Raw genomic sequence first — 24,051 nt, 5'->3', positions numbered from 1 at the left:
TTAAAAAAATATAATATTATTAATGATAACAATATCATTTTAGCAATCATATTTAACTCTTCAATTATAAGTAGTCAAATTGAAAAGGGAAAACTCAATAAAGTCCTTACATATAGGCCTCATAATTGATTTAGTCCCTATATTTTTTTTTATTCAATTAAGTCCCAAATACCGGTAATCGTATTCAATTTAACCCTTTGACCCGGTCAACAGGTCATCCAACTTTCAAAAATTACATTTTTGGCCCAGATATCAAATTTTATTACAAATTGAGTCCAAAATTTACACTTTTGGCCCATATTTTAAATTTTGTTACAAATTTGGTCCAAACTTTACCCTTTTTGCCCAAATTTTAGAATTTTATTATGAATTCATTCTAAGTTTAGTTTTTTTACAACTTTTTTTCTCAAATAATTGTTTTTAATATGTTTTTTCTTTATAAAATCATATTTATACAAAAAAAACGTATTTTCACATAAAAATCTTATATTTTCTATATAAAAAGTTTTTTGTATATGAAATATCTAGTTATAAAAATAGGTATTTATTAAGTATATAAATATATACAAATCCGTTTTTATAAAAAAAATGTATACAAATACGTATTATATAAAAACGAATTTGTAGACATTTTTTTTTGCAAAATACGTTTTTGTATACATTTTTTTTATAAAAACGGATTTGTTTTTAATATGTTTTTTCTTTATAAAATCATATTTATACAAAAAAAAAACGTATTTTCACATAAAAATCTTATATTTTCTATATAAAAAGTTTTTTGTATATGAAATATCTAGTTATAAAAATAGGTATTTATTAAGTATATAAATATATACAAATCCGTTTTTATAAAAAAAATGTATACAAAAACGTATTTTACAAAAAAAATGTATACAAACACGTATTATATAAAAACGAATTTGTATACATGTTTTTTGTAAAATACGTTTTTGTATCCATTTTTTATAAAAACGGATTTGTATATATTTATATACTTAATAAATACATATTTTTATAACTAGATATTTCATATACAAAAAGCTTTTTAAAAAACGTTTTTATATACATATAAGATTTTTATGTGAAAATATGTTTTTTTTTATAAATATGATTTTATAAAGAAAAAACATATTAGAAACAATTTTTTGGAGAAAGAAATTTGTAAAAAAAAAAAAAAAAAAAAAAAACTAAGGTTATGATGAATTCATAATAAAATTTTAAAATTTGGGCAAAAAGGGTAAAGTTTGGACCAAATTTGTAACAAAGTTTAAAATCTGGGCCAAAAGTGTAAAGTATGGACCGAATTTGTAATAAAATTTGAAATCTGGGCCAAAAATGTAATTTTTGAAAGTTGGATGACCTGTTGACTGCGTCAAAGGTTAAATTGAATACGATTACTGGTATTTGGGACTTAATTGAATAAAAAAATATATAGGAACTAAATCGATTATGAGGCGGATATGTAAGGACTTTATTGCAGTTTTCCCAATTAAAAAACTAAACAGAACAAAAGCTATTTCTGTTAAACCCAAATATATATTTTTTTAACGTAACATCCAAATGTTTTTATTAGAGCCAGCCTTTTTATTTGTCATGTCATTTTTCATTAAGTTAATCAAACATAAACTTAAAGCATTTAATTATTGATCCTTTTTTTTTACATTAACTACTTTACCATTATTTTTATAAATGCTTTTATTAGAACTAGCTTTTTTATTTGCCATGTGATTTTTATTAATTTTATCAAATAAAAACTTATTTACTTAAAAAACATTATTATTGATATTTTCTAAAATTAATTAATTTACCATTATATTTGTGAAAAAATTAATATCTTATTTAATTTGTTATTATCTAAGCACATATAATATTCATAAAAAGAGTCTTTAACAATAACATTAAATAAAATAAAGATATCACAACACACAAAATTAAAATATGTAGTACTAAATATACACGATCGGGTTTTTTTACGTATAATAACAATCGATATGTATTGAACTTTATTTAGTCAAAAAAATTTACTATTAAAAAAAAAAAACTATAGCAATCAAAATCAAAAGAAACTTAAAAAGGTAACCAAGTCCCTTTTTTAATTAAAAAGATGATAAAATTAGTTATAAAAAAATACAATATGACCATTACAAATTTAATACTGATATTAAATATCAAAACAAAACAAATTAATTAGTCAAAAATAATAAAACTATGAAGGTTAAAATATTGTCGGTAAGTAAAATGAAGCATCATTGGATAAATGTGCTCACATATACAAAACACAAAAATCAAAAAATCATTTAATTGTATAAAATAAAAGTATCACATTAGAAAAATCAAAAAATCATCTGCACTCTAATAGCAAGGAAACCTCGTTGTAGGATGTAGTCATTGTAATAAAAAGAAAAAAAAAAGTAAGATAAATTGTGTATTACCTAATACAAATTTTACCTAAAAAAGCTCACGTTAGAAATGTTCTTGGTATAATAATAAAAAGAAAAAAAAAGTAAGATAAATTGTGTATTACCTAATACAATTTTTACCTAAACACTATAAAACTGATTATATAGAATTTCAAAAGTATAATAATATATCAAATAGAAAACACACGCCCCATTTCCGAATACCGCCTTGAATGATGGTTTAAAAACAGTAGCAATCTTGTATATCATTGGTTCATTTAGGGCGTGTTTGATTTAGGGCTGACTGGGTCCAGTCAGACTTTTTGGCTGACCCGGTCCAATCAGTGTGTTTGATAACAACATTTAAACATCCTACCCAGTCCATATCTCTGATTCGGTCCTCAAAAATCCTCCGACTCGGTAATTGAAAAGAAATTACCTGACCGAGAAAAATACCGTCATTACCCTTTCTCTCCTTCTTTAGACGTCGACGCCGGCTCCTCCCATCTCTGCCCCCTTTTACCTCCGTCCATCGTTGCCTCGATCCAGCGCCGCCACCGTCGTACTCACTTCCGCCACTGGTTCATTGCAGCAGTCGACTTCCTCCAACATTGAAAAATCGATTGAAAAATCTTCCTCACGTAAGGTCGATTGAAAAATCGATGCTTTCACTGCACCATCATCTTCCATCTATGGTACACTTTTCTTCTTTTTAATTGACATGTTGCAAATTTGTGATGTTAATCGAGTATGTTCTGGATTTTGTTTTATGCTCCTTTATGATTTCGTTCACAATTTCTGTTTTGTGCGAGTTGACATGAACATAAGTAGTTTTGATTTGAAAATTAAGAACAGAGCTAAATCTATGGAATAGTTGACATTTTTTTGTTTTTGGTTATTTAATCACATCGACAATTGAAGTGTAGACTGTGTAGTTAATCAATGTGTTTTTTATTTTGTACTGTTATCATTCTGTTTTTGTGATCACAGTTATTTTTTTGTTATGTAGATAAGAAACTGCAGAAGCTACAACATGGTTCTCACCGTGATCTAAGTTTAATTCCTGATGAATCTATGAACACTACTATACAAGTCCTTCAATGTCTACCAATGAAGCATCGGTCACAGTGAATGCTTCCATGGACTCTTTTCCAAGCTCAAAGGAGGAACCACATGAAAGCATGCCACTCCTTTTTGTTTTATATTAGATCCTTTGATGAAATCATAAAATCTGCATGTATGTTGTTTTATGTATGAAAATTGAAATCACAATTCTTGCTTGTATGATCTATGCTTGAAATTTCTGCTTCTATGATCTTTGTATGGAATCAAAATTTCTTGCAATGAAATTAGAATTTATGAAATCTTGGTTTATTAGAATTTATGAAATCTTGGTTTATGTGAATTTACGAAATTTTTGTTTATTTGACAAAAAAAAACAGAAGGGTAAAATGGTCATTTTCAACGGTCAGCACAGCCAGTCAGATGCATAATCAAACAATATGGTTTCAGTCAGATGTAGATTCAGTCAGATTCTAGACCCAGACTCTGACTCAGTCAGACCTTACTCAGTCAATAGCTATCAAACAGCCCCTTAGTCTTTAAAAAAATGTGTTTCCTCAACGGATTCGTAAATTTGACAAGTGTAAATTGAAGAAAGATGGAAAAACATACTATATGGATTTCAAGCATTTGTTATTCCAAAAAAAAAACTTTAATAGCTGCCTATTACTAAGTACTAACAGCTAGTCACTTATGATTAAGACATACAAAATGTTAATTTTCATATGTTTTTAACAGTACAAAGTAGAAACAATGTATGCAAAATTACTCATTAGCATCTTTTTGAAGCTCCTGCTTTAGCCTTTGGATCTCAGCATCTTTGTTTTCTAGCTGCTCTTCCAGGTTTACCACCTGATTCACAATTATTAACCCAATTATATTGTTATTATTATTATTATTATTATTAAGTAGAAAATAATTAAACATGCATCCATGTATAAAGATAGGTTTTTTAAAGGAAAGATTAAAAAACAACCATTTCATTTGATTTTTCAACTTCGTTTGTGAGTCCCTCCATGTGCTTGCTTAATCCTGCATCAACAAACAACAATTGATGTTTAGCAACAAATTAATAGGAAACAAAAACAAAAACAATATCCTGATCCCACAAAGATGGGTGGGGGTGGGGGGAGCCTAAATTGTTTCCATAGATGACCTCCAGCATTAAAAATAAATAAATAAAATAATAATAATAATAATAGAATGAAACGGTGTTATCCCTCTTGGATGATTCCCCTTGTAAAATGTCAGTCCATATAACTAGAGTCAAAAAGAAATAATAATAATAATAGTAGTAGAACAAGATAAGATAAAATAATTCATCTGGTTTAGGATGATCTACTGCATAGAAAACGTGAGTTCATAATAGAGATGATAATAATAAGTATAATAAATACTGATATGAGAAGTGAGAACATATACAACAGAAAGCCAGGAGGAGCATGTGTATAAACATCGTGGAGTCATAGCTTAACTGGAAGTAGATTCTAGCAATACAATATTGAGACGATACCGGTGAATAAACAAAACCCGTAGTAGACACAGGAAATATATATATATATATATATATATATATATATATAGTAAAGACTAATTAACAATCAGTCAATCAAAAGATGAAATTTTAACACTTAGAAGAATGCGCCAAACGATTAATCTTTGCAGTGAGTGAGGCAGTAGCAAAAGATGAAATTTTAACACTTAGAAGAAGTTCTATCTTAATTGAAACTATTTGAGTAATGATTAGTGTTGTATTAATCATATTAACCTATTTTGTTATGATATTAGTGATATTTGCGAACTCTGTTATAATATTAGTCATATTTAACCTTTTCAAAATTCAGTGAATTAGAATTTAGGGTCCCCGATTAATCCTTAACCCAAGTCCACCGACTAGCTAAAGTCGAACGTTTTTTTACAACCTAACGGTGGGTAACATCATCCTCAGCACACATGTCCTTGTGTATCATAGAACCCAAGTACTAGAAACTTTATTTTGAGTGTAGGACTTGCTCACCGATACACACTTCTACTCGCTCTGTATTTTGCTTCCCACAAAATTACACCATAGATATTCCGTCTTAATAGTGTTGATCCTAAGCCCTTTTTCTTATAATGACCTTTTCAAGGTATCAAACCTATCATTTAGCTCGCTCCTAGTCTCGGAAACCGTAACAATATCATTAGAAAAAGCATACACCATGGCGTCCCTCCTCAAGTCTATCTTGAGATGTTGTCCCTAATCAAGGTGAAGATGTAAGGACTAAGTGCACAGATCCCTAGTAAAGCCCATTTTCCACGATACGAACACATGTTATAGATCTACGGTTAAGCCCCTAGAACTCTTAGTTTACAGCAAGAAAGCAAGAAAGATCAAGGAGTAATTCCTTAAGCGGGGGGACCCTAAAATGACCTCATTGCCCTTTTATCTTATCAATTTTGTTTTCATTGTTTCATTGGCTCTAGTGGTTATGGCCTTAGCACTACCTACCTGTGGTTTGTCTGTTGTAATTGTGGGGGACATTCCCGCAGATGTGCCAATGGTCATAAAAGTTTGGTCTCACTCTTGAGAGGGTATTTAACCTTTTAGTTGTGAGTAGAATGGTAGCTAAGAATTCATTTGTGAAAGAACTTTGTTCTTCTTGGAGAGTCCATTCCTCTCGAATGAATGGGAAAAACCTAATTTATCTTATGAATTCATAGTTTCATTATCAGTTTATATTCAAGAATGTATCAAGCTCTATTGATTGGTATCAGAGCAGTTGATGACTGGGAAGAAATAACGAGGTTAGACAATTTGGAGGAAGCTGTTAGAAAAAAGCAAGATGAACAACAAGAACAATAATCTTTGTGGATTCAACAACAAGAAAAGGCAAAGAAATAGATGAGAGTCATCCATAACGAAATGCTGAAGAAAATAGACCAGCTCTTGAATGAGAAGGCAGGGCTCTTCACCGGAGATGGAAGAGACGGAAATGGAACGTAAGATAGCTAAATGGAAAATGTACTACTACTCAGAGGAAGGAATGGAGGCTGAAAAGGCTAAGTGGAGAAACCTTGAAGGAGAAGGAGAAAGTAGTCCATGAGGAGGAAGAAGCATCCTTGAAAGTTTATGAGTCAAAATAGGAATGCAAGACCACACCATCGTCATCACTGTCGGAATTTAAGGGCGTGTTCGGCAAAACTAGCCGATAACGGGTAGCTTGTAGCTTGTAGCGTTTTGTTAAACGCTACATAAAATAGCATTTGGATTTGGAGCGTTTTGATTAAACTAAACGCTAGAAGCTTGTAGTGTCAAACGAGACTTTCTGTTTTAAACGGGAGCGTTTTGTCAAACGCTAGAAACTAGAAGCTAGGGTTGTTCAATATTTTGATAAAACCGAATTGTCCAATTCGACAATTTGGATTGGACTATTTGGTTCGGATATTTGGATATTTGGATTTGTTTTCAACAAAAACCGAATTATTATTTTGGATTGGTTTTGGTTTATAAAATATGAATCGAATAGTCCAAAAAAACTGAATAACAATTTATTATTCATTTATTTTTAATATATCTATAGTTATTTATTAATTCTGTAATCTATATTTGTAGATAGGTTCAAAAGGTTTCACCTAATACAAAACATATATATGTATTTTCTCTCAAAAGTTTTTATATTTATAATATACCTTCTTAGTGATTGTTTATAAAATTAAAATCACAATTAAATAATTTGTTTTTGATTCTTCTGTAAAAATTTGGTAATATTATAATTATATGACATTTTAAAATGTTCCGGTTTTTGAAAACCGAATTATAAAACCGATCCAACCGAATTGTAATTGTATCGGATCGGATTTGAATTTTGTTTGGACTATTTGGATCAATGTTTTGAAAACCGAAATAAATTTGGATTCACTTGATTGGATCAGATCGAACCGATCCATTCAAATGAACATCCCTACTAGAAGCTCTCAAACGCCCCAAAACACTCCGTGCCGAACACACCCTAAAGCATATAGCGGAGGAATGACATTCCATGAGGAGGAAGATGAAGTATCATCAAAATTTTCTTAGTTGGAATCGGAATTTGCGCCGGCACCACAGCTTCCACCACCTTCATCGTCGTTGTCTCCACTACCAATGAGATTCAAGATAATCGGGTGGAATAGGAGAGGTGCTTCAAAATGAGGAAAGAATTACACACCCCTATGGCAGTAGACGAGAAAAACAGAGGAGGTCAGTCACCACAATCATCTATGAGGAAGAAAAATTGGATCCCTACCGTGGAAACAGAAAAGAGGAAGGAAATACCCCATGGCATCAGCTACGCGTCACCGGAGGCACAACCGTAGCCGCCGCCGTCTCCATGGCCTCTAGGGTGCGAGAACAGAAGAGAAGGTGCCATGTTGAACATAAAAGGCTCAAATCGGGAAGTTAGAGAGTTGGAGACGGCCTTGTTCGATGTCGTTATCATCACCACGACTGCCGCCACCGTCGTCACCACCACCATTGCCGGAATTTGATGAAAAAAAAAGGAGGAGCACTTGTGCCGAGTTGGAGAGAAGTGAGAAGAAAATTAAACATTTTGTTCTTTCTCTCCAAATCGGAAAGAAAATCAGGAGGGAAAATGATCATTCCATTTCCTTCCTTTAATGAAACTCAGGAACATCAATTTCTTTTATTTTGTTCCCACTTCCACCCATTTCCTTTCCTTTCCCTCGTTAAGTTGAACTCGGGAACAAGGTGTTGAGAAAACGATGATGGAGTACAAACGGAGCGACGTGGGAAGAAAGGTTACGTTAATAGTAGTGGTAGAGTTTCTAGGTCATCACAATATTGGGCTTCCAAACGACAAATGGGCTGAAATTAAATCATTGGGTCAACATGATTGAAATCATACAATTGACTTACCTTTAAGTGTGGAACATAAAAGCCCAGTAAAACTAGACCCACAAGTGAAAGTAAATCAATACATCGCCGACGCCAGTCCTATCAACCACAAAAACAGCACTCTCAAGGAACATGGAATGTCAATTGACCTAATTCATCTGTTTTCGGCTGGGGAGGGGGCATGTTGCATACCAGAACAACATCCTTTAATTTCCGCCTTTCTGAGTTACCTGGTTTAGGTTAGAAAAGTTTTGCTTGCTTAATCATAGACTCATAAGTATCAGTTCTCGGATACTTAAAAAGAATTGCGAGGATTGGTAGTGACTCGACCTGTGACAACAATTTGCAAAGAGACATCCTTGTTGGCTAATGAGGAGAAGTTCTTAGGAAGTGACGTTAACTATCCCATCGTCTTGATTTTTCTCGATGAAATCATAGATTACTTGCTTTAAGATTCAAAGTAATGTTTTTGAACCTTTGTTGTGTATGTTGAGTGTTCTCCTTCAAAAAAGGAACTACCAAATTGATATGGACTTTCAGGTTGCAAATTCAGGTACAATAGCTTTAAAAGTGGATTATGCAGTCAAGCTCTACGAATTGGAATCATCTAGTGATCGCTTTCAAAGAAACAGAAAGGCTTTAATTGGTTTACGGAAGGAGATCCATAAATTAGAGAAAGGCATGAAATTTCAATTTCCTGTGTCTATATTGGCAAACCAAATAAAAGTGCAAAAAGAGAGATTTTCAACCAAGAACACGTGGGTATGGAAACAGCAAAACCAGTCACCTAATTTAATTGGGGGTATGATAGGAAACTTAAGAGAGATGGAAAATGTTTGGGTTTGTTCTATTGATGAAATCACTCAGTTTTCTAAGAACTGTTGGGGGTGTTGCAAGGAATTCTATGGCTGAAGCTCAGAATAGGCAGGGTTTCAGTGCTCTTTTGCACCCTGCTATTAACTCAACACAGATTGATAACTAAATTATGGACTTTGAATACCACCATAATCAATCAAAATCAAAACAATTCTGTAAGTCTCATTGATAACTAAATTAAATAAAGAAATAGAATCTGACCTTCGAAATGTTTTTTAAGCTCTAGATTCTGAGATTTCTGCAAAGCAAGTTTCATTGATAATTCGTGTATCTGCAACCAAGAAAATGCAAACCAATCAGAGCACATACACAGGCTTCCACAAATGCACCCTTCAAGGACAAAAATGTAATTTACTGTACTACCTTTCCTTCCTTGGCCTGATTTCCAATCTCCTCATTTTCCTCCTGAAGAGTCCTGCATTTAGCCATTAACATCTTCCCCATCTTACTTTGTGGAGTGAAATTAACAGCACCAATATTATCCTCTAACTCCTTCACCTTTTTATCCTTCTCCTCCACCAAATTCTGCAATCACAACAAATTAAAATATACTTCATAAATTTTCTTAATGCATGTAAACTTTTCCAATCTAAAATTTTCTTTTAATATGTTCATTGAGACCCTATGTCTCATACTAAAATATCTTAAATCCTTTATTACGAGTATATTAAAAAAAAAAAATTTGTAACAACTATTATATGTTTATATCTACCTTTAAACGTGTAAACTCTTCGTGAATTGCTGGATCAAGCAATAACCTTCTTGCCTGCAAGATTTTTCACAAAACCAATAAAAGTGGCACCTTATTATGATTTAAAGATTTACTAGTATAGTTTAATCATATTAATGTAGTTACTTCTTTTTCACATATGACTTTTAAATTAACTATACAAAATCAGAAGAGAGAAGAAAAAAGTATTTACATACCTGCATTGATGGAGGCTTGAGTTGTGATCTTAAATCCCGAACTGCAGACTGAAGAATTCCCAAATGAACAACTAATTTTAATTACATTTTCAAAATATGAAAAAGTAAACAACTTTTAGCATATCAAAAAAAAAAAAAAAAAGTACCTTTAAGTCTGATATCTCTTGTTCCCGCTTTGCAATGGTTACTATAAATGCAGCTTCTTTTTTCTTTGCTTTTTCTAGCTGAACAAATATAGGGTAAAAAAACATGAATCAGAATTCAGAAACCATGGTTAGTTAATTAGTTAACTGATGTTACTGGTTAACCTGATCTCTAAGTAACTCTTCAGAAGATTTTAAATTCTGGAGATAACTGACAGCATTTTTAGGTTCTGCATACAGAAATTAGTTTAATATCATCAATAACCATAATTCATCTTTTTTTATAAGATGCTAGCTAAAGAAAACCAACCTGTTGTAATGTAGGATTCATTCTGAAATGCAGAATGCCACTTTTGAATTTCTGACTTTGCAGCTTCAAGCTCTAACTGGGACAAAGATCATTAAGATAACAAACAACACCATTAATATTACTGTATGATGGTTAAAGATATTTACAAAAAAAAAAAAAAATTATACATACTTGGCATGTGGCAAGATTATCTTTACAGCTCTGGAGACTACACAAGTCACAACACAGAGAAAGATAAGAAAGGGTTAGGTTATGTATGATTCAAAAATAATGTTAAAAAACAGCTGATATGATATTACCTCTCACGCAGAGATAAAATCATCCCAGTTGCTACACCTGATGCAGTTTCTTCTGTTTTTGTGTTAGCCTGAGATGCGAACAAAGTGGCAATCATTAAGTCATTACTCATCAAAATATGAAAATACACTATTTACAGTATGGTTTTAATATACTTTTTACTCAAAACAAAAATAATCTATGTTTGCTAAACATCTTGAAAGATTACATGTAAATAGATTTTAATCAATACAGAAAGCTATTATGTGTTGAAAAAAAAACAAAAACAAAAACAAGGGTATTAATCTTATTAGTTATTACTGAAACTGATTTTGTGGAAATAAATATTCTCCCAAGAAAAGTGATGTTATTTATATTAAATACATAAGAAATGATAAAACTACAAACACACCACAAAGAAAGAAGTCAAGAACAAGCACAATCTAGAAAACACCAAACATATTCTCCAATGAAGGATCAAGCAAAGCCTTGGAAAACAACACAATGCTCTAGTATGATCTAATTTATCCATTGTTATCTAAGATCATATATTCTTTCTAAATAATTCTTGAAGCATTTAGTCTTATGGTCATTATAGCAGGACCAGGGCCGGCCTTGAGATTGTGCAATTTAGTAAAAATAGGCCCTAAAATTTGAAACATCCAAAAATATAAACAAAACAATTCTAATATTCCATTTTCTATTGCAATATACTTATAAGATAAAACTTCATTCAAAAAAGAAATTTGCTTCTGCTTGAAAAATGTCATCATTCTAGTATTCGTTGGAATAAAATTTTTCAATTACATCTTCAAAAATAATTTCATCTAATAAGTTTCTCTCAATCATCATCAAAGCCAATCCATTAAGTCGTTTTTATGTCATTGTAGGTCATAAGTAGGGCTTCCATATCTTCAATTTGGAAAACTTCTTTCTGCAAATGTAATAGTAATAGGAATGGTCAATAAAATTCTATATGCAATAGATGTATTAGACAAACAATCAACACGTTTTAAAAATTTTAGAATATCAATTGTTGTTACTTTTTCCTTAAGCAAGAGATGTAGAAGTAATTTTAACTCAACACATAAAATTATAAATCATTCTCAACGATATTTGATTGTTCATCTTTCTTAAGTGAAGTTTCAAGAGACTTACAACAAGACTTTAAGCTCATATCTAATGAAAATAATTTTCCAAAATTAAACAAAAAATTAAACATATTATCATATCGATAAAACCTTGTAGTTAGAGAATAAAATTTTCTTAAATATTCATCTTTAGGACCTTTATGAATGGATAAATCTCTTTTAGGACCTTTTAATGCTAAAATATTTATCAAGTTAGAGTCAAGGGCTTCCTAAGTTCTTGGATCAAATATATCAAATGTATGAAAACCATTATCATCATCAATATTATCATTATTAACATTAACATCAACTTTATCATCATTAACATTAGCATCATCAACATTAGCCTCATCAAGACGATTTTTGACATGATGAAAGATACGATTTTTGACTTTGAAGAAGAGTATTGATTCTTGCGACCGTTGCAGCCAAGTCGATTCTATTTCCATCTTGATTCTTGCGATCAAGATCCTAGAGAACCAGGGAGAAACGATTAGACTTCTAAGTTCTAATCTTCATTCCCGCTTCACAACCTAAAAGGCTTAAAGGCTAAACTGATTTGGGCCTCTATTAATACTATAACACATAAATAAAAATCGAAGCATGTTAAGCTACACCATGTGCACCCTTAAAGGGTTGGCTCTGATTATACTCTAGGTATTTAGGATAAAACTGCTTGCTAATAGTTAAATGATTGAATCAAAATCAAAAGTTTACAAGCAACAATTTGCTTTTCGAGAGGACATTCTCTCACAGGAAGAACCGAAGTTCCAACAACAAATTAATAGCTAGCTAACTAACTTCATAAGACCTCTTATTTATACTAAGCTAATAACCGATCTAACAAGGGAAATCACCTAAAGACCCTTAGCTCCAAGCCTTTCCCAGTTAACTTCCCCTTTCTTTGCATATTTGATCCTTATATGAGGTACACCAATTCCTTCCCCCAAACTTTCACATTGTCCTCAAACTAATCACTTTAAAAAAAAAAGTCGGTGTTTCGGTCCTATCGAACAGTAGTTCTTCAAGTTCGGAACATCTAACAACTCCAGATTTCACATACTCACCGTCACATCTTAGTATCATTAAGGATATCACTGCTATATCTTTTGCCATCTTTTTGAACCCCTTTTCCAAATCCATACCACCATTTATACATAATGTTAATCACCTAAAAACCCTTATCTCCAAGCCTTTACTAGTTAACCTCCCTTTTCTTTGCATATTTGATTCGTATATGAGGTATACCAATTCCCACCCCCCAAACTTTCACATTGTCCTAAAAGTGATCGCTTTGAAAAGATATTGGTGTTTCGATCCTATCAAAAAGTAGTTCTTCAAGTTCGGAACATCTGACAGCTCCAGATTTCACATACTCACCATTACATCTTAGTATCATCAAGGCTATCACTGCTATGCCATTTGTCATCTTCTAAACCCTTTTCCAAATCATAACCACCATTTATAAGTAAAGTTAATCTTAATGATGTTAATGTTGATGATACTAACATTGATGATACTAACAGTGATGATGTTAATGTTAATGATGATAATGGTTTCTTACATTTGATGTATTTGGTTCAAGAAATTGGGAAACCCTTAACTCTAACATGATAAATATTTTAGCAATGAAAGGTCTTAAAAAAGATTTGTTCATTCATAAAAGTCCTAAAGATAAATATTTAAGAAGATTTTCTTCTCTAACTACAAGGTTTGAAATATCAACAATATGATAATATGTTTGGTTTTTTGTTTAATTCTGAAAAATTACTTTCATTAGATGATATCTGTTTAAAATGTTATTGTAAGTCTCTTGACACTTTACTTAAGAAAAATGAACAATCAGATATCGATAAGATTGATTTATATGTTGAGTTATAATTACTTCATATCTTGCCTAAGGAAAAAAAGACAAAAATTGATATTCTAAATTTTTTAAAATGTATTGATCGTTTTCCTAATACATCTATTTTATATAGGATTTTGTTGACTATTCCTATAACTGGTGCATCTGCGGAACGAAGTTTTTCCAAATTAAAGATATTGAAGTCCTACTAACGATCTACAATAACACAAGAACGACTTAATGGATTTGCTTTGATGACAATTAAGAGCAACCTATTGGATAAAATTATTTATGAAGATGTAATTATAAAGTTTGTTCTAACGAATATAAGAAGGACGACACTTTTCAAGTAGAAGCAAGTTTCTTTTTTGTGTTTTATTTTGGATGAAACTTTAGCTTATAACTATATTGCAATAGAATACTATTGTTTTGCTTATCTTTTTAAATTTTTAAAGTTTTAGAGCCTATTTTTACTAAATTGCACACGGCCTCCAAAATCTCGTGGCCGACCCGAGTATAATAAACCACCTCCTTTGTTATCCTAAAAAATGAACAATGTGGTCTCTTTCAATATCTTGTTAGTTTCCCAGGGCCTTCTATAGTCATTCAACTATCAAACATACTTTTGTTTCTACACTAATATGAAGACTCTAATCATCTCAATGCAGATGTCTGCCTTAAGTATTTTGTGAAGATGTTGGTGTACTTTTCTACTCAAAGGAACTTTAACATAAAGCACGGCACTTAACCACCACAACGAGGGGACATATCTACACTAATATGAAGACTCTAATCATCTACGTGAGGATGTATAACCACTAAAAAACAAACAACTAAATAGAATACCTTTTTGGAGCCAAAAATATCATCTTCCTCATCATCAAGATCTCCAAAACTCCTCTTAGTGCCTGCAATCACATTACAGAAGTCGAAAATAAAACGAAAGATAAGTTACATGATTAAAAAAAACGCTACTGGCTGTAACTCCGACAATTGATCATAACCTGCGCTTCTTGCGTGGTCGGTTCCAGGAAAATCACCATCGAAATCATCATCCTACGATTTCCGTTAATCAGAAAAGAAAATTATTAAGAATAATTTAAAACCCAACAAAAAAAACGCATACAATACAAACCCTAGAATTTATCACTTACATCGTCTATCTGAGGGTGAGGTGCCATTGGTGCTGCCACAAAAATTTAGCCAAGAACGTGATTGTATTTGTATCTGGATTTGAGTTTGTAGAGGGAAAGAACGAAGAAAGGTAGACAAAACTGCTACGGGGTTGGGTTACTTCGATGGTTTTCGCTTCTGCTATGGGCTCGTGACCTAGCCGCGAGTTAAAAGAATATATATATATATATATATATATATATATATATATATATATATATATATATATATATATATATTGTCAATAATGTTCTATAAGTCTTTAAGTGTATACATATATTCATAACCATTTCGAATGAACATCTTTTTTTTTCTTTTTATCTAAAAAAACTTTCACGGGCAAAAAATTCTTTGGGTAGATAGATAAAAATGGACCATCACCTAAAGAAATTATTATTATACTTCATCTACACACGATAAACATAAAAGATATACTATTAGCTTATAGAAAAGGGATAATGACTTTAAAGGATAACATATTTTTTGATTTATACACATTTAGTTACTGACTTTTTCTTTTGTCCACACTTTCCCATTGAACTTGTTAAACTGTTCAAATAACATCCTTACGACCTGCTATCGGAGGTTTGACCGGTTTCCGACGTATTTGACAGCTCCGGTCATCTTCTCCGGCGAGACTCCGGTCATCTTCTCCGGTAAGTCTCCGACGTTAATGATTTTTTTCCGGCGTAGTTAAGAACTCCGGTATATTCTCTCATTCTCACTTCCTTCTCTTTACTCATGAACTCAAGAACTCAGATCTGTGATGAACATACACATCAGATTACTGTTCATCGTCTTCAACCTCCAGTCATGGTGTTCTTAAGCAAATCTGAACCGATTTCTTAACCAAAGCTTCAGTTTTTTGAAAAATACAACCCCAAATACGATTTTATGTTCGGTTTTTGAAGAGCAAACTCAATTTCCAGAAAGGAAATCGAAGATTTATGAGTGTGTGTTCATGTTTATCTTTTTTTGAGTGTGTTTCCGTGTTCATCTTTTTCTGTGTTCGTGTTCATCTTTTCAGATTTCGATTTTTAAATAATAAACACAATAACACACACACACACATAAGATCTGGGTATGTATTCTTGAAAATCGAATGAAGATATATGAAGATCTTAAAATAGAATGAAGAAGTATGAAGATCTGAAAATCGATGTGTGTGTTCTTGAACAAAAATCGTGTGTGTTTTCTTGAACGATGTGTGTTCTTAAACAAAAATCGTTTTTTGATCTGATTTAAGTTTCATTTTCATTTTCCCTGATTGATGTGTGTTCTTGAACAAAAATCAGTGTGTGTGTTTATCTTTTTTCCAGAAATCAAATGATCTTCAAGATATGTGTGTGTGTGTGTTCATTGTGTTCATCTTCTTCACAGAAATCAAAAAGCAATGTGTGTGTTCATCTTCTTCACATAAATCAAACAATCTCCAGAAGTGTTTGTGTGTATGTGTTCATGCTTGAACATCAGATCTGGGTTTATTGGAACGATTTTCAAATGTGTTCATGCTTGATTTTGGAACAACACACATACACTCATCTGATGTGTATGTATGTGTGTTCATCACAGATCTTGAGTTCATGAGAAAATATAAGAAAAAGAAAGGGGATAATAGAAGTTGAAACAAATCTAAAGTATGTGTGTTCATTTTCGCCGGAATAATCATGAACACCGGAGACTCGCCAGAGAAGATGACCAGAGCATCGTCGGAGGTGTCAAATACGCCGGAAACCGGCTAAACCTCCAATAGCAGGTCATAAGGATGTTATTTGGACAGTTCAACAAGTTTAATGGGAAAATGTGGACAAAAAAAAGTCAGTGACTAAATGTGTACAAATCAAAAAATATGTTACCCTTTTAAGTCATTATCCCTATAGAAAACATACAACAATTTTAGTAGATTTTTATATATTTTGAATAGATTGTGTAGTCACACACAACTATGTCACTTGTATAGCTACATTGTAACAATTGCGTATATGACATGACTTTGATGCCATTTTGTTAATATAAAAATGCATAATCTTATATAACTATATTAAATAGATATATGTATATGTTGTGAACGAAATCTTTTATGCTATAAAAAAGATGATTTTTAACATCTTAAATACCAGCGGATATTGTCTATTATGTTTAAGTGCATGATATTTTTTCCTTTTTTTAAAAATTTGAAATATATTATCATTTTGTTTTTAAAAGTTAAATAAAAAAAAGTTATCAATTTGGTTCATCCCAAATTACTCGAATTAAGACAATTTTCAAACATCAACTAAGATTTAAATTGAGTTTAGTCGTTCGATGATCAGCCTTCAACATATATTATTTTGGAATTATATCATTAGCTACCCATTAATTTTATATTTAAAGTTTTTAGATTTTTTATGACAATGACTGTATTCACCATATAGCTTTATTTATATGTAAAAAGTTCAACATATTCTTTAACTAATAACACAATTTAAATATAAATATTAAAAATAACACTTATAAATATATATATATATATATATATATATATATATATATATATATATATATATATATATAATTGTAATCATCTATACGTGTATATCACGGTTAGAGGCCGTTCAAAATTTTAGTTTTAACTGATTTTATATTATAATTTATTTCAAATTATTATATAAATAATTTTGTAACAAATAAGTATAAAAAAATATGTTATAAATAATGCCAACACATTAGTTATTGTTAATCAAACTTATATTTATATCTATATCATTTGTGGTTAAAATTTAATAATTTATGTTTTACCATAATAATTTAGAACTTTTTTGTTTATTAACTTCCACACTTAATGTAAAAAAAAAAAGTTAACTATATAATGCTCTTTTTTTGTTTATGTTTATCGAGTCCTAGTAGGTACATGTGTAAATAACTTAAACATGATTAAGAGAGTATTAAGTCAACATTATATTTAATTTTTAGTAGTAAATGAAAATTCTAATGAGATGTATTAATTTAGAAGGAAGTTGAATAGTTTGATGGTTTCAAATCAATGTAGTAAAAGATAAATGATTTATCGTTAACCATATTAAAAGTTGAAAAAATAGTCTCCTTTATAATATTTATAAATTTTATATTATAATCTATTTTAAATTATTATATAATTAATTTCGTAACAAATAAGTACAAAAAATTATATGTTATAGATAATGACAACATGGTTATTTTTAATCAAACATATATTTATATCTATATCATTTGTGGTTAAAGTTAAATAATTTATATAATACCATATTTATTTAGAACTTTTTTGTTTATTACTTCCATACTTAATGTGTGTGTGTGTATATATATATATATATATATATATATATATATATATATATATATATATATATATATATATAGAGAGAGAGAGAGAGAGAGAGCTAGGTTCAGGTGTTTAAACTAATTATTGTGTTATTGTATGCATCAATGTGGACCAATCAAAATTAAATAAAAAATTAAATAATAAAATAAATAAATAAGGGTAATTTAGTAATTTGTTTAGTAACTTCCAAAAATAATCTCTATAATCATGGTATTGACTTATAACCTAAATAAATAAGCGTGTCTTCCTCAATCTCCCACCCAATAAAGCCCTAGCATCCTACAGGGTATTGACGCTATCGTGTTCAGAAAACCCTCGCTGATCATCCAAAAATAATCGATGGGGAAAGGTTTAATAGTGAGGGTAGCCATGGATGACGAAGAGGTGGTAGCCCTGGTGGAAGCATTGTAAGCAGCAACAGAAAATGTCGGAGGGAATTCCGCCGGGAAGTTCAGAACTGCCATGTGACCTCTCATATCGAAAGCTGCTCGATCATAAGCTCTGGCAGCCTCCTCCGTCGTGGCAAAAGTCCCCAGCCAAACCCTAACACCTTGCTTGGTAGGATCGCGGATCTCCGCCGCATACTTCCCCCATGGACGACGCCTGACACCCCTGTACCTGACCTCGTCTCCTCCAACACCACCACCCTCCTTACCATGGTCTTTAGCACCACCGCCGCCATGATTCATTCTTGATGGTTTTCTTGATCTGTAGGTGATTAAAGAGGCTGCTGTCGCATTTATAGGTGCACAAAAAGGCTTCATCGATTTGAAAAGGACTAAAAAGGTTAAAAGGTACTTGAAATTGGAATTTGTAAAGCAATTTGTGGTCCAAAATAGTGTCGAATCTAATAGGTTGAGGTCGGTATAGGCTGAGGTACAAGAAGCAGAAGAAAAGTCTTCTGGTTTGCTTTGAATTTGTAAAGAAATGGGGAAATAGGAACGTGGTTATTGGAATTTGGAAGCACCGATTCGCTATAGTTAAGGTAGTCTTTCTTTTCTTTTCATCTTCCTCAAAAGTAATTACAGAGAGTTTGTTTGCTCCAATTATCTGAAAATATTTATGGGTTTTTGATAGTTCATATTTTTATGCTAAAAGATGGTTGATTTATCATTCAAATGCCTCAAAGTTGTGAAGTGTTAACACTTTTTGCAAAAAAAATGGTTGATTTTTCATGTTCATAGCTTAAATTTGTAAAAAGTTCACATTTTTATGCATAAAGATGGTTGATTTTTTATTCTGATACCTCAATAGTAAAACGAAAAAAAAAAAAGTTTCTTTTGGGATTTTGTTTGTTTGTTTGATAGAAATCGTTGGGGTGTTTGGGTTTGCTGGGATATCAATGAAAATGAAGGGAATTTGGGTTTGTTGATTCATAGGAAATGAAGAAGGAAGAAATTAGTTTTTTTTGTTCTAGCAGCCTCTAGTTGCGTCAACTTCTGTTTCTTAGAAGTAGTGATTTGGGGGTGGTGTATGTTTTGTGCTTTGATCGACAGAACAAGAAGAAAACACCACACTAGAGTGTGTGGTCGTTGCAAAAGACGGAGAAGAAGGTGGAGGTGGGGTTGTCACAGCCGGCTGCTCCATCTAAAGGTAGAGATTTTTTTTGTTGTTTTTATGATTCCTTTGTATAATTTGAGTTTGGATGGAACTAATTGCTTTTGATTTCTTTATGTTTACTCTGCCATACAATATGTTACAGCCATACAATATGTTACAGGAGGCCAGGTGTGTCCTGCCCCGGTGAATTTTTACTTGCATTTGGTATTTGACAATTACAGAATCTTGGAATAATGTGAACCATTTTACTATTTGCAATTAGCACCACCAACTAGAGAAGTCAAGGTCGAGTAATCGCAACAAGGTTGAATTCTGAAAAGATATCAACTATGTTTATGTAGATGATTCAATGGATGATATTGGTGAGATTCCAATTCTATTGGAATGAAATCACGAATTGCAATTCTGTTGGAATGGAATCACGAATTCTAATTCTGTTGGAATCACAGAAGTTGATGCTTGAAGAACGGGACCACAAAATTGAAACATACCACATTATTCTTTTAGAATGTATTAGTCGTTGTTAGATTTTGATGTTTTCTTTCCCGTTTTGAAAGTTTTTTTTAGTTTTATTCTTTAACAATAAATGTAATTCTTAACAATTGTTACCCGTATTCTATAAGAAATAATGTATTTTTTGTTTTTATTCTTCAATTGATTGTTCAAGAATTTGTTATTCTACAAGAAGTTTTTAAATTCATGATCAAGAAATAGGTTCAAATATATTTTTATTATTTATGGTTCAAGAATATTTTTATTTTTGAATATACTCATAAAAATATTCTGTCAGAATGTCCGAATAAAAAAAATTATAATTCGTAAAATCGGATTTTTAAAATTAATAGAATCTATGATCCCTTAAAAAATGCAATTTTCCTTTATTAAATCTACATCAATTGACTAAATTACCCTTGTAATTAATTAAGATGATATTTTTCAATTATATTTAATTCAATAATATATATTAATCACTTTCTTAAAATAAGTAAATTTGATTGGTCCACATTTATGCATACAATAACACAATAATTACATTGAATAGAATAACCTAAGTCTCTCTCTCTATATATATATATATATATATATATATATATATGTATGTATATTGCTCTTTTGTTTATGTTTATTGAGACCTAGTAGGTACATGTACAAATAACTTAAACATGATTAGGACAATATTAAATCAAGATTATATTTAATTTTTAGTAGTAAATGAAAACTCTAATGTTGTGTATTAATTTAGCAGATTGATTAGTTTGGTGGTCAATATAGTAAAAGATAAATGATTTATCTTTAACCATATTAAAAGTTGAAAAAAATGACATTCTTTATAATATTTATATAGATTTATTGGTTTTCTAAAAAACAATAAATTAATATGGTCCTTGGTTTTTTGAAATTGCGTTTTGGCAAGGAGGAAATGAAGGTTTCCAGAAGGTACAAAAACCTGATTTTTGGAAAAGTCATAAGTCATTTTTTAGTCATCTTACATACAAAACCTAGCCAAACATTTTTAACTTTTTGACTTTTCCAACTACAAAAGTTAATCCAAACATTTTTTATAAACTTATTTTTAAAAATTTATAAGTCAATAAATCTTTTTGCCAAAAGTTATTTTTAAAGTTTAAAAAGCAATCCCAAACACCCCAAGAAGAAAAAGGAGGAAGCGAATAAAATGATATAAATAAAATGGGATAATGTCTATAAAATATTAGGTTTTGTTTTAAAATGTCTTTTTATGTTTTTTTGGTGCTTTTTGAGCTTTAGGTTTCGCTTTACCAATTAAATTAGTCACTTTTCTTATCATAAGTAGTTTCATTGTCATGTGAGTTTTTTCATCCAATTGAACAAAGGTAAACCGGAGACACACCAGATAATTAAAGACACGTTAGGCTAGTAGTTTTTAACGTGGATGGATATTATAGATTTCTTGGTTCCTAAGGTTAGTCGTGGTCCCCCCTCCCCCCCCTCATATAAACCCCCAAATTGAATAAACAAGTAACCTTGTTACGTAAATCAGAAAAAGGATTCGGGCGATTTATCCTTTAAAGCTCCTATATCACTAATTACATCCAACACAAGTTTATTCGACAATGGATTTAACTTTAAGATTTGATTCCAATGTTGTGTGATTGTGAAAAATAGAAGTCCAAGGAGAAATTATGCAGGTGAAACTAAAGATTAAAAGCGAGCTCAAGTCTACAAGGAATGAGTTTAAGGACGAAATCCATGCTCTTAATCAAAAGATTCGATGCAAAAGTTTTTTTCTTGTTTCTTTGGTGGGGATAATCGCGAGCCTGAAAATGTTGTTGTAAACTTAGTGTTCTTTTTGTGTTATGCATTAGGGTCTAATTATGGTGAGATTAGTGCAGTTTGTAACATCCTATTTTTGGGGCTAGAAGTTTTGAGCTTTTTGGTAAAAATAAAATAGATTTTTTGTTCTTTAAAATTGAAATAAAATAAACTGAAATGGAGAAAATAAATAAAATAAAGTAAATTATTTGGAATAATAACCATAATAAACCTTATTACTAAATCATAAATAAATTTTAATAGAGTTTGAGCATCAAATGAAAACTTGTGTTTAACTTGAGAAGTTGACCATCTAGGTTATTAGGACCAGGTTATTAGGACCATGATTGAATAGATTATGTTGGAAAACAACTAAAAATGAGTTATTGGCCAAGTTAAGGACCATATTTGGGAAAGAAAATAAACGAGGGACCAATAGTGTCAATTTGTAGAAACTTGTGCTTGACCCGATATTTTGACCAAATAAACATATATGACCAATTTTGTACAAGTTAAGATAAGTAAGGACCGTGTGTGGGTTAATATGATAATTAGGTGAGCTTAGGGACCATTTTCGAAAAGATTTTTGGAATAAGAGCCTAAAATGTCAACTTTTCCAAATAAAGGGGACCGCGCCGTGGTTCATTTTGTGTCGTGTCGCGGTTTCGACATTGGTAAAATATGTTAGCGCTTTTTAGCCCTTTTTCTCATCCACTTCTTCCCTTTCTTTCTCCACTCGATTCCAGCTCCCTTCCACCTTCATAATCAGATTTTCCCCACAATATCCATGGTATATTGAATTATTGATGCTTGGAACTATTACATAAAGCCTTGATCAATCCCTTTCAATATCTTACATCAAAAAGGTAGTTTTCTTTCTTTTTTCCCTAAATTCGTTTTAGGGTTTTGGTTGGATTTCAAATCTGAAATTTATACTCCATTAGTGTTATTCATATGAGATTATTGATGTGGTTTCATTCTTTATTCATCTCCAAGCCCTAACGAACAAATGGTTATGAGATTTGTGATATTGGAATTGTTTTGATGTATTTCCTTTACCGCCAATGGTGAAATTTTAAATTGATGTTCATTGTCTAGTTATGAGCTTGATTTATGCTTAGTGATTGTATTTAATTTCAAATCTATGGTCTATTTGTCAATTTATGACTTATGGTGAGATTATTTGATGTTTGATTCAAGTTTAGCTTTTATGTGATGATTTGGGTATTTTCAAACCCTCAGTGTTTTAGATCAAGTTTCATTGTTCCAAACAATTATATGAGTTTGGTGTTAAGTCTAGAATATGTATTTCATTCCCATCTATGATTTGTGTGACGACATTTGTCCCATGGCGAGGTTTTATGTATTTTGGTGCTCCCTTGGATTTATGTTGATTTAAGAATATCTTGATCATGAATGATCTCTAATCTTTGTCTCAAGTGTAAGTACATTGTTATAATTTGACCTTCATGTAACATCTTGATGTTAAGGTATTCCATTTTTTAACCCTAAGAATGAGAGTTAATTTCATTTTAGTCCTCGTGTGAGAGAATGGTTGCAAAATGGCCCATAGTGGCATTTTTGTAATTGTTGGCGGAGCACACGTACGTTGGGCGTACACTTCATACGCTGGGCGTACGTGCCAAAACCTCAAACCCTAATATTTAGGTTTTGGACCCTATTTAAGCATCCTTATGTCCCAAGTCCTCTTCCTTTCATCAGCCTCCAGCCCCAACTCTGACCTTTGCAAACCTTAATTCGTATTTGAGCTATATTGAGCCATTTGTGGGTGTTGTGGTGCTCTTAGAGGAAGAATAAGGAAAAGAGAACAACCTAGAAGC

At 31.3% G+C, this 24,051-nt stretch overlaps 1 protein-coding gene and 1 long non-coding RNA gene across 2 annotated transcripts; one reads left to right on the top strand and one right to left on the bottom strand.

Moving 5' to 3' along the window:
• Positions 1 to 2,646: 2,646 nt before the first annotated feature.
• On the top strand, positions 2,647 to 3,779 carry LOC145168584 (uncharacterized). The gene is made up of 2 exons (XR_013741944.1): positions 2,647 to 3,094; positions 3,409 to 3,779. It is a non-coding gene; the product is annotated as an uncharacterized LOC145168584 (long non-coding RNA).
• Positions 3,780 to 4,049: 270 nt separating this feature from the next.
• Positions 4,050 to 15,175, bottom strand: LOC145107630 (FKBP12-interacting protein of 37 kDa-like). The gene is made up of 14 exons (XM_079044565.1): positions 15,000 to 15,175; positions 14,850 to 14,901; positions 14,692 to 14,753; positions 10,893 to 10,960; positions 10,765 to 10,801; positions 10,594 to 10,669; positions 10,449 to 10,513; positions 10,287 to 10,364; positions 10,141 to 10,188; positions 9,926 to 9,979; positions 9,577 to 9,738; positions 9,415 to 9,484; positions 4,438 to 4,493; positions 4,050 to 4,313 (listed from the first exon to the last, which is right to left on the bottom strand). The coding sequence occupies exons 1-14, from the start codon at positions 15,024 to 15,026 to the stop codon at positions 4,227 to 4,229; spliced, it is 942 nt and encodes a 313-aa protein (XP_078900691.1). The 5' UTR covers positions 15,027 to 15,175; the 3' UTR covers positions 4,050 to 4,226.
• Between the last annotated feature and the right edge of the window lie 8,876 nt (positions 15,176 to 24,051).

The sequence above is a fragment of the Lactuca virosa genome, chromosome 4, assembly GCF_052849685.1.
Source record: "Lactuca virosa cultivar CGN04683 chromosome 4, Lactuca_virosa_CGN04683_v6, whole genome shotgun sequence".
NCBI lineage: Eukaryota > Viridiplantae > Streptophyta > Magnoliopsida > Asterales > Asteraceae > Lactuca > Lactuca virosa.
The sequence above is the reverse complement of the archived record's forward strand: the minus strand, read 5'-3'. Positions and strand labels throughout refer to the sequence as shown.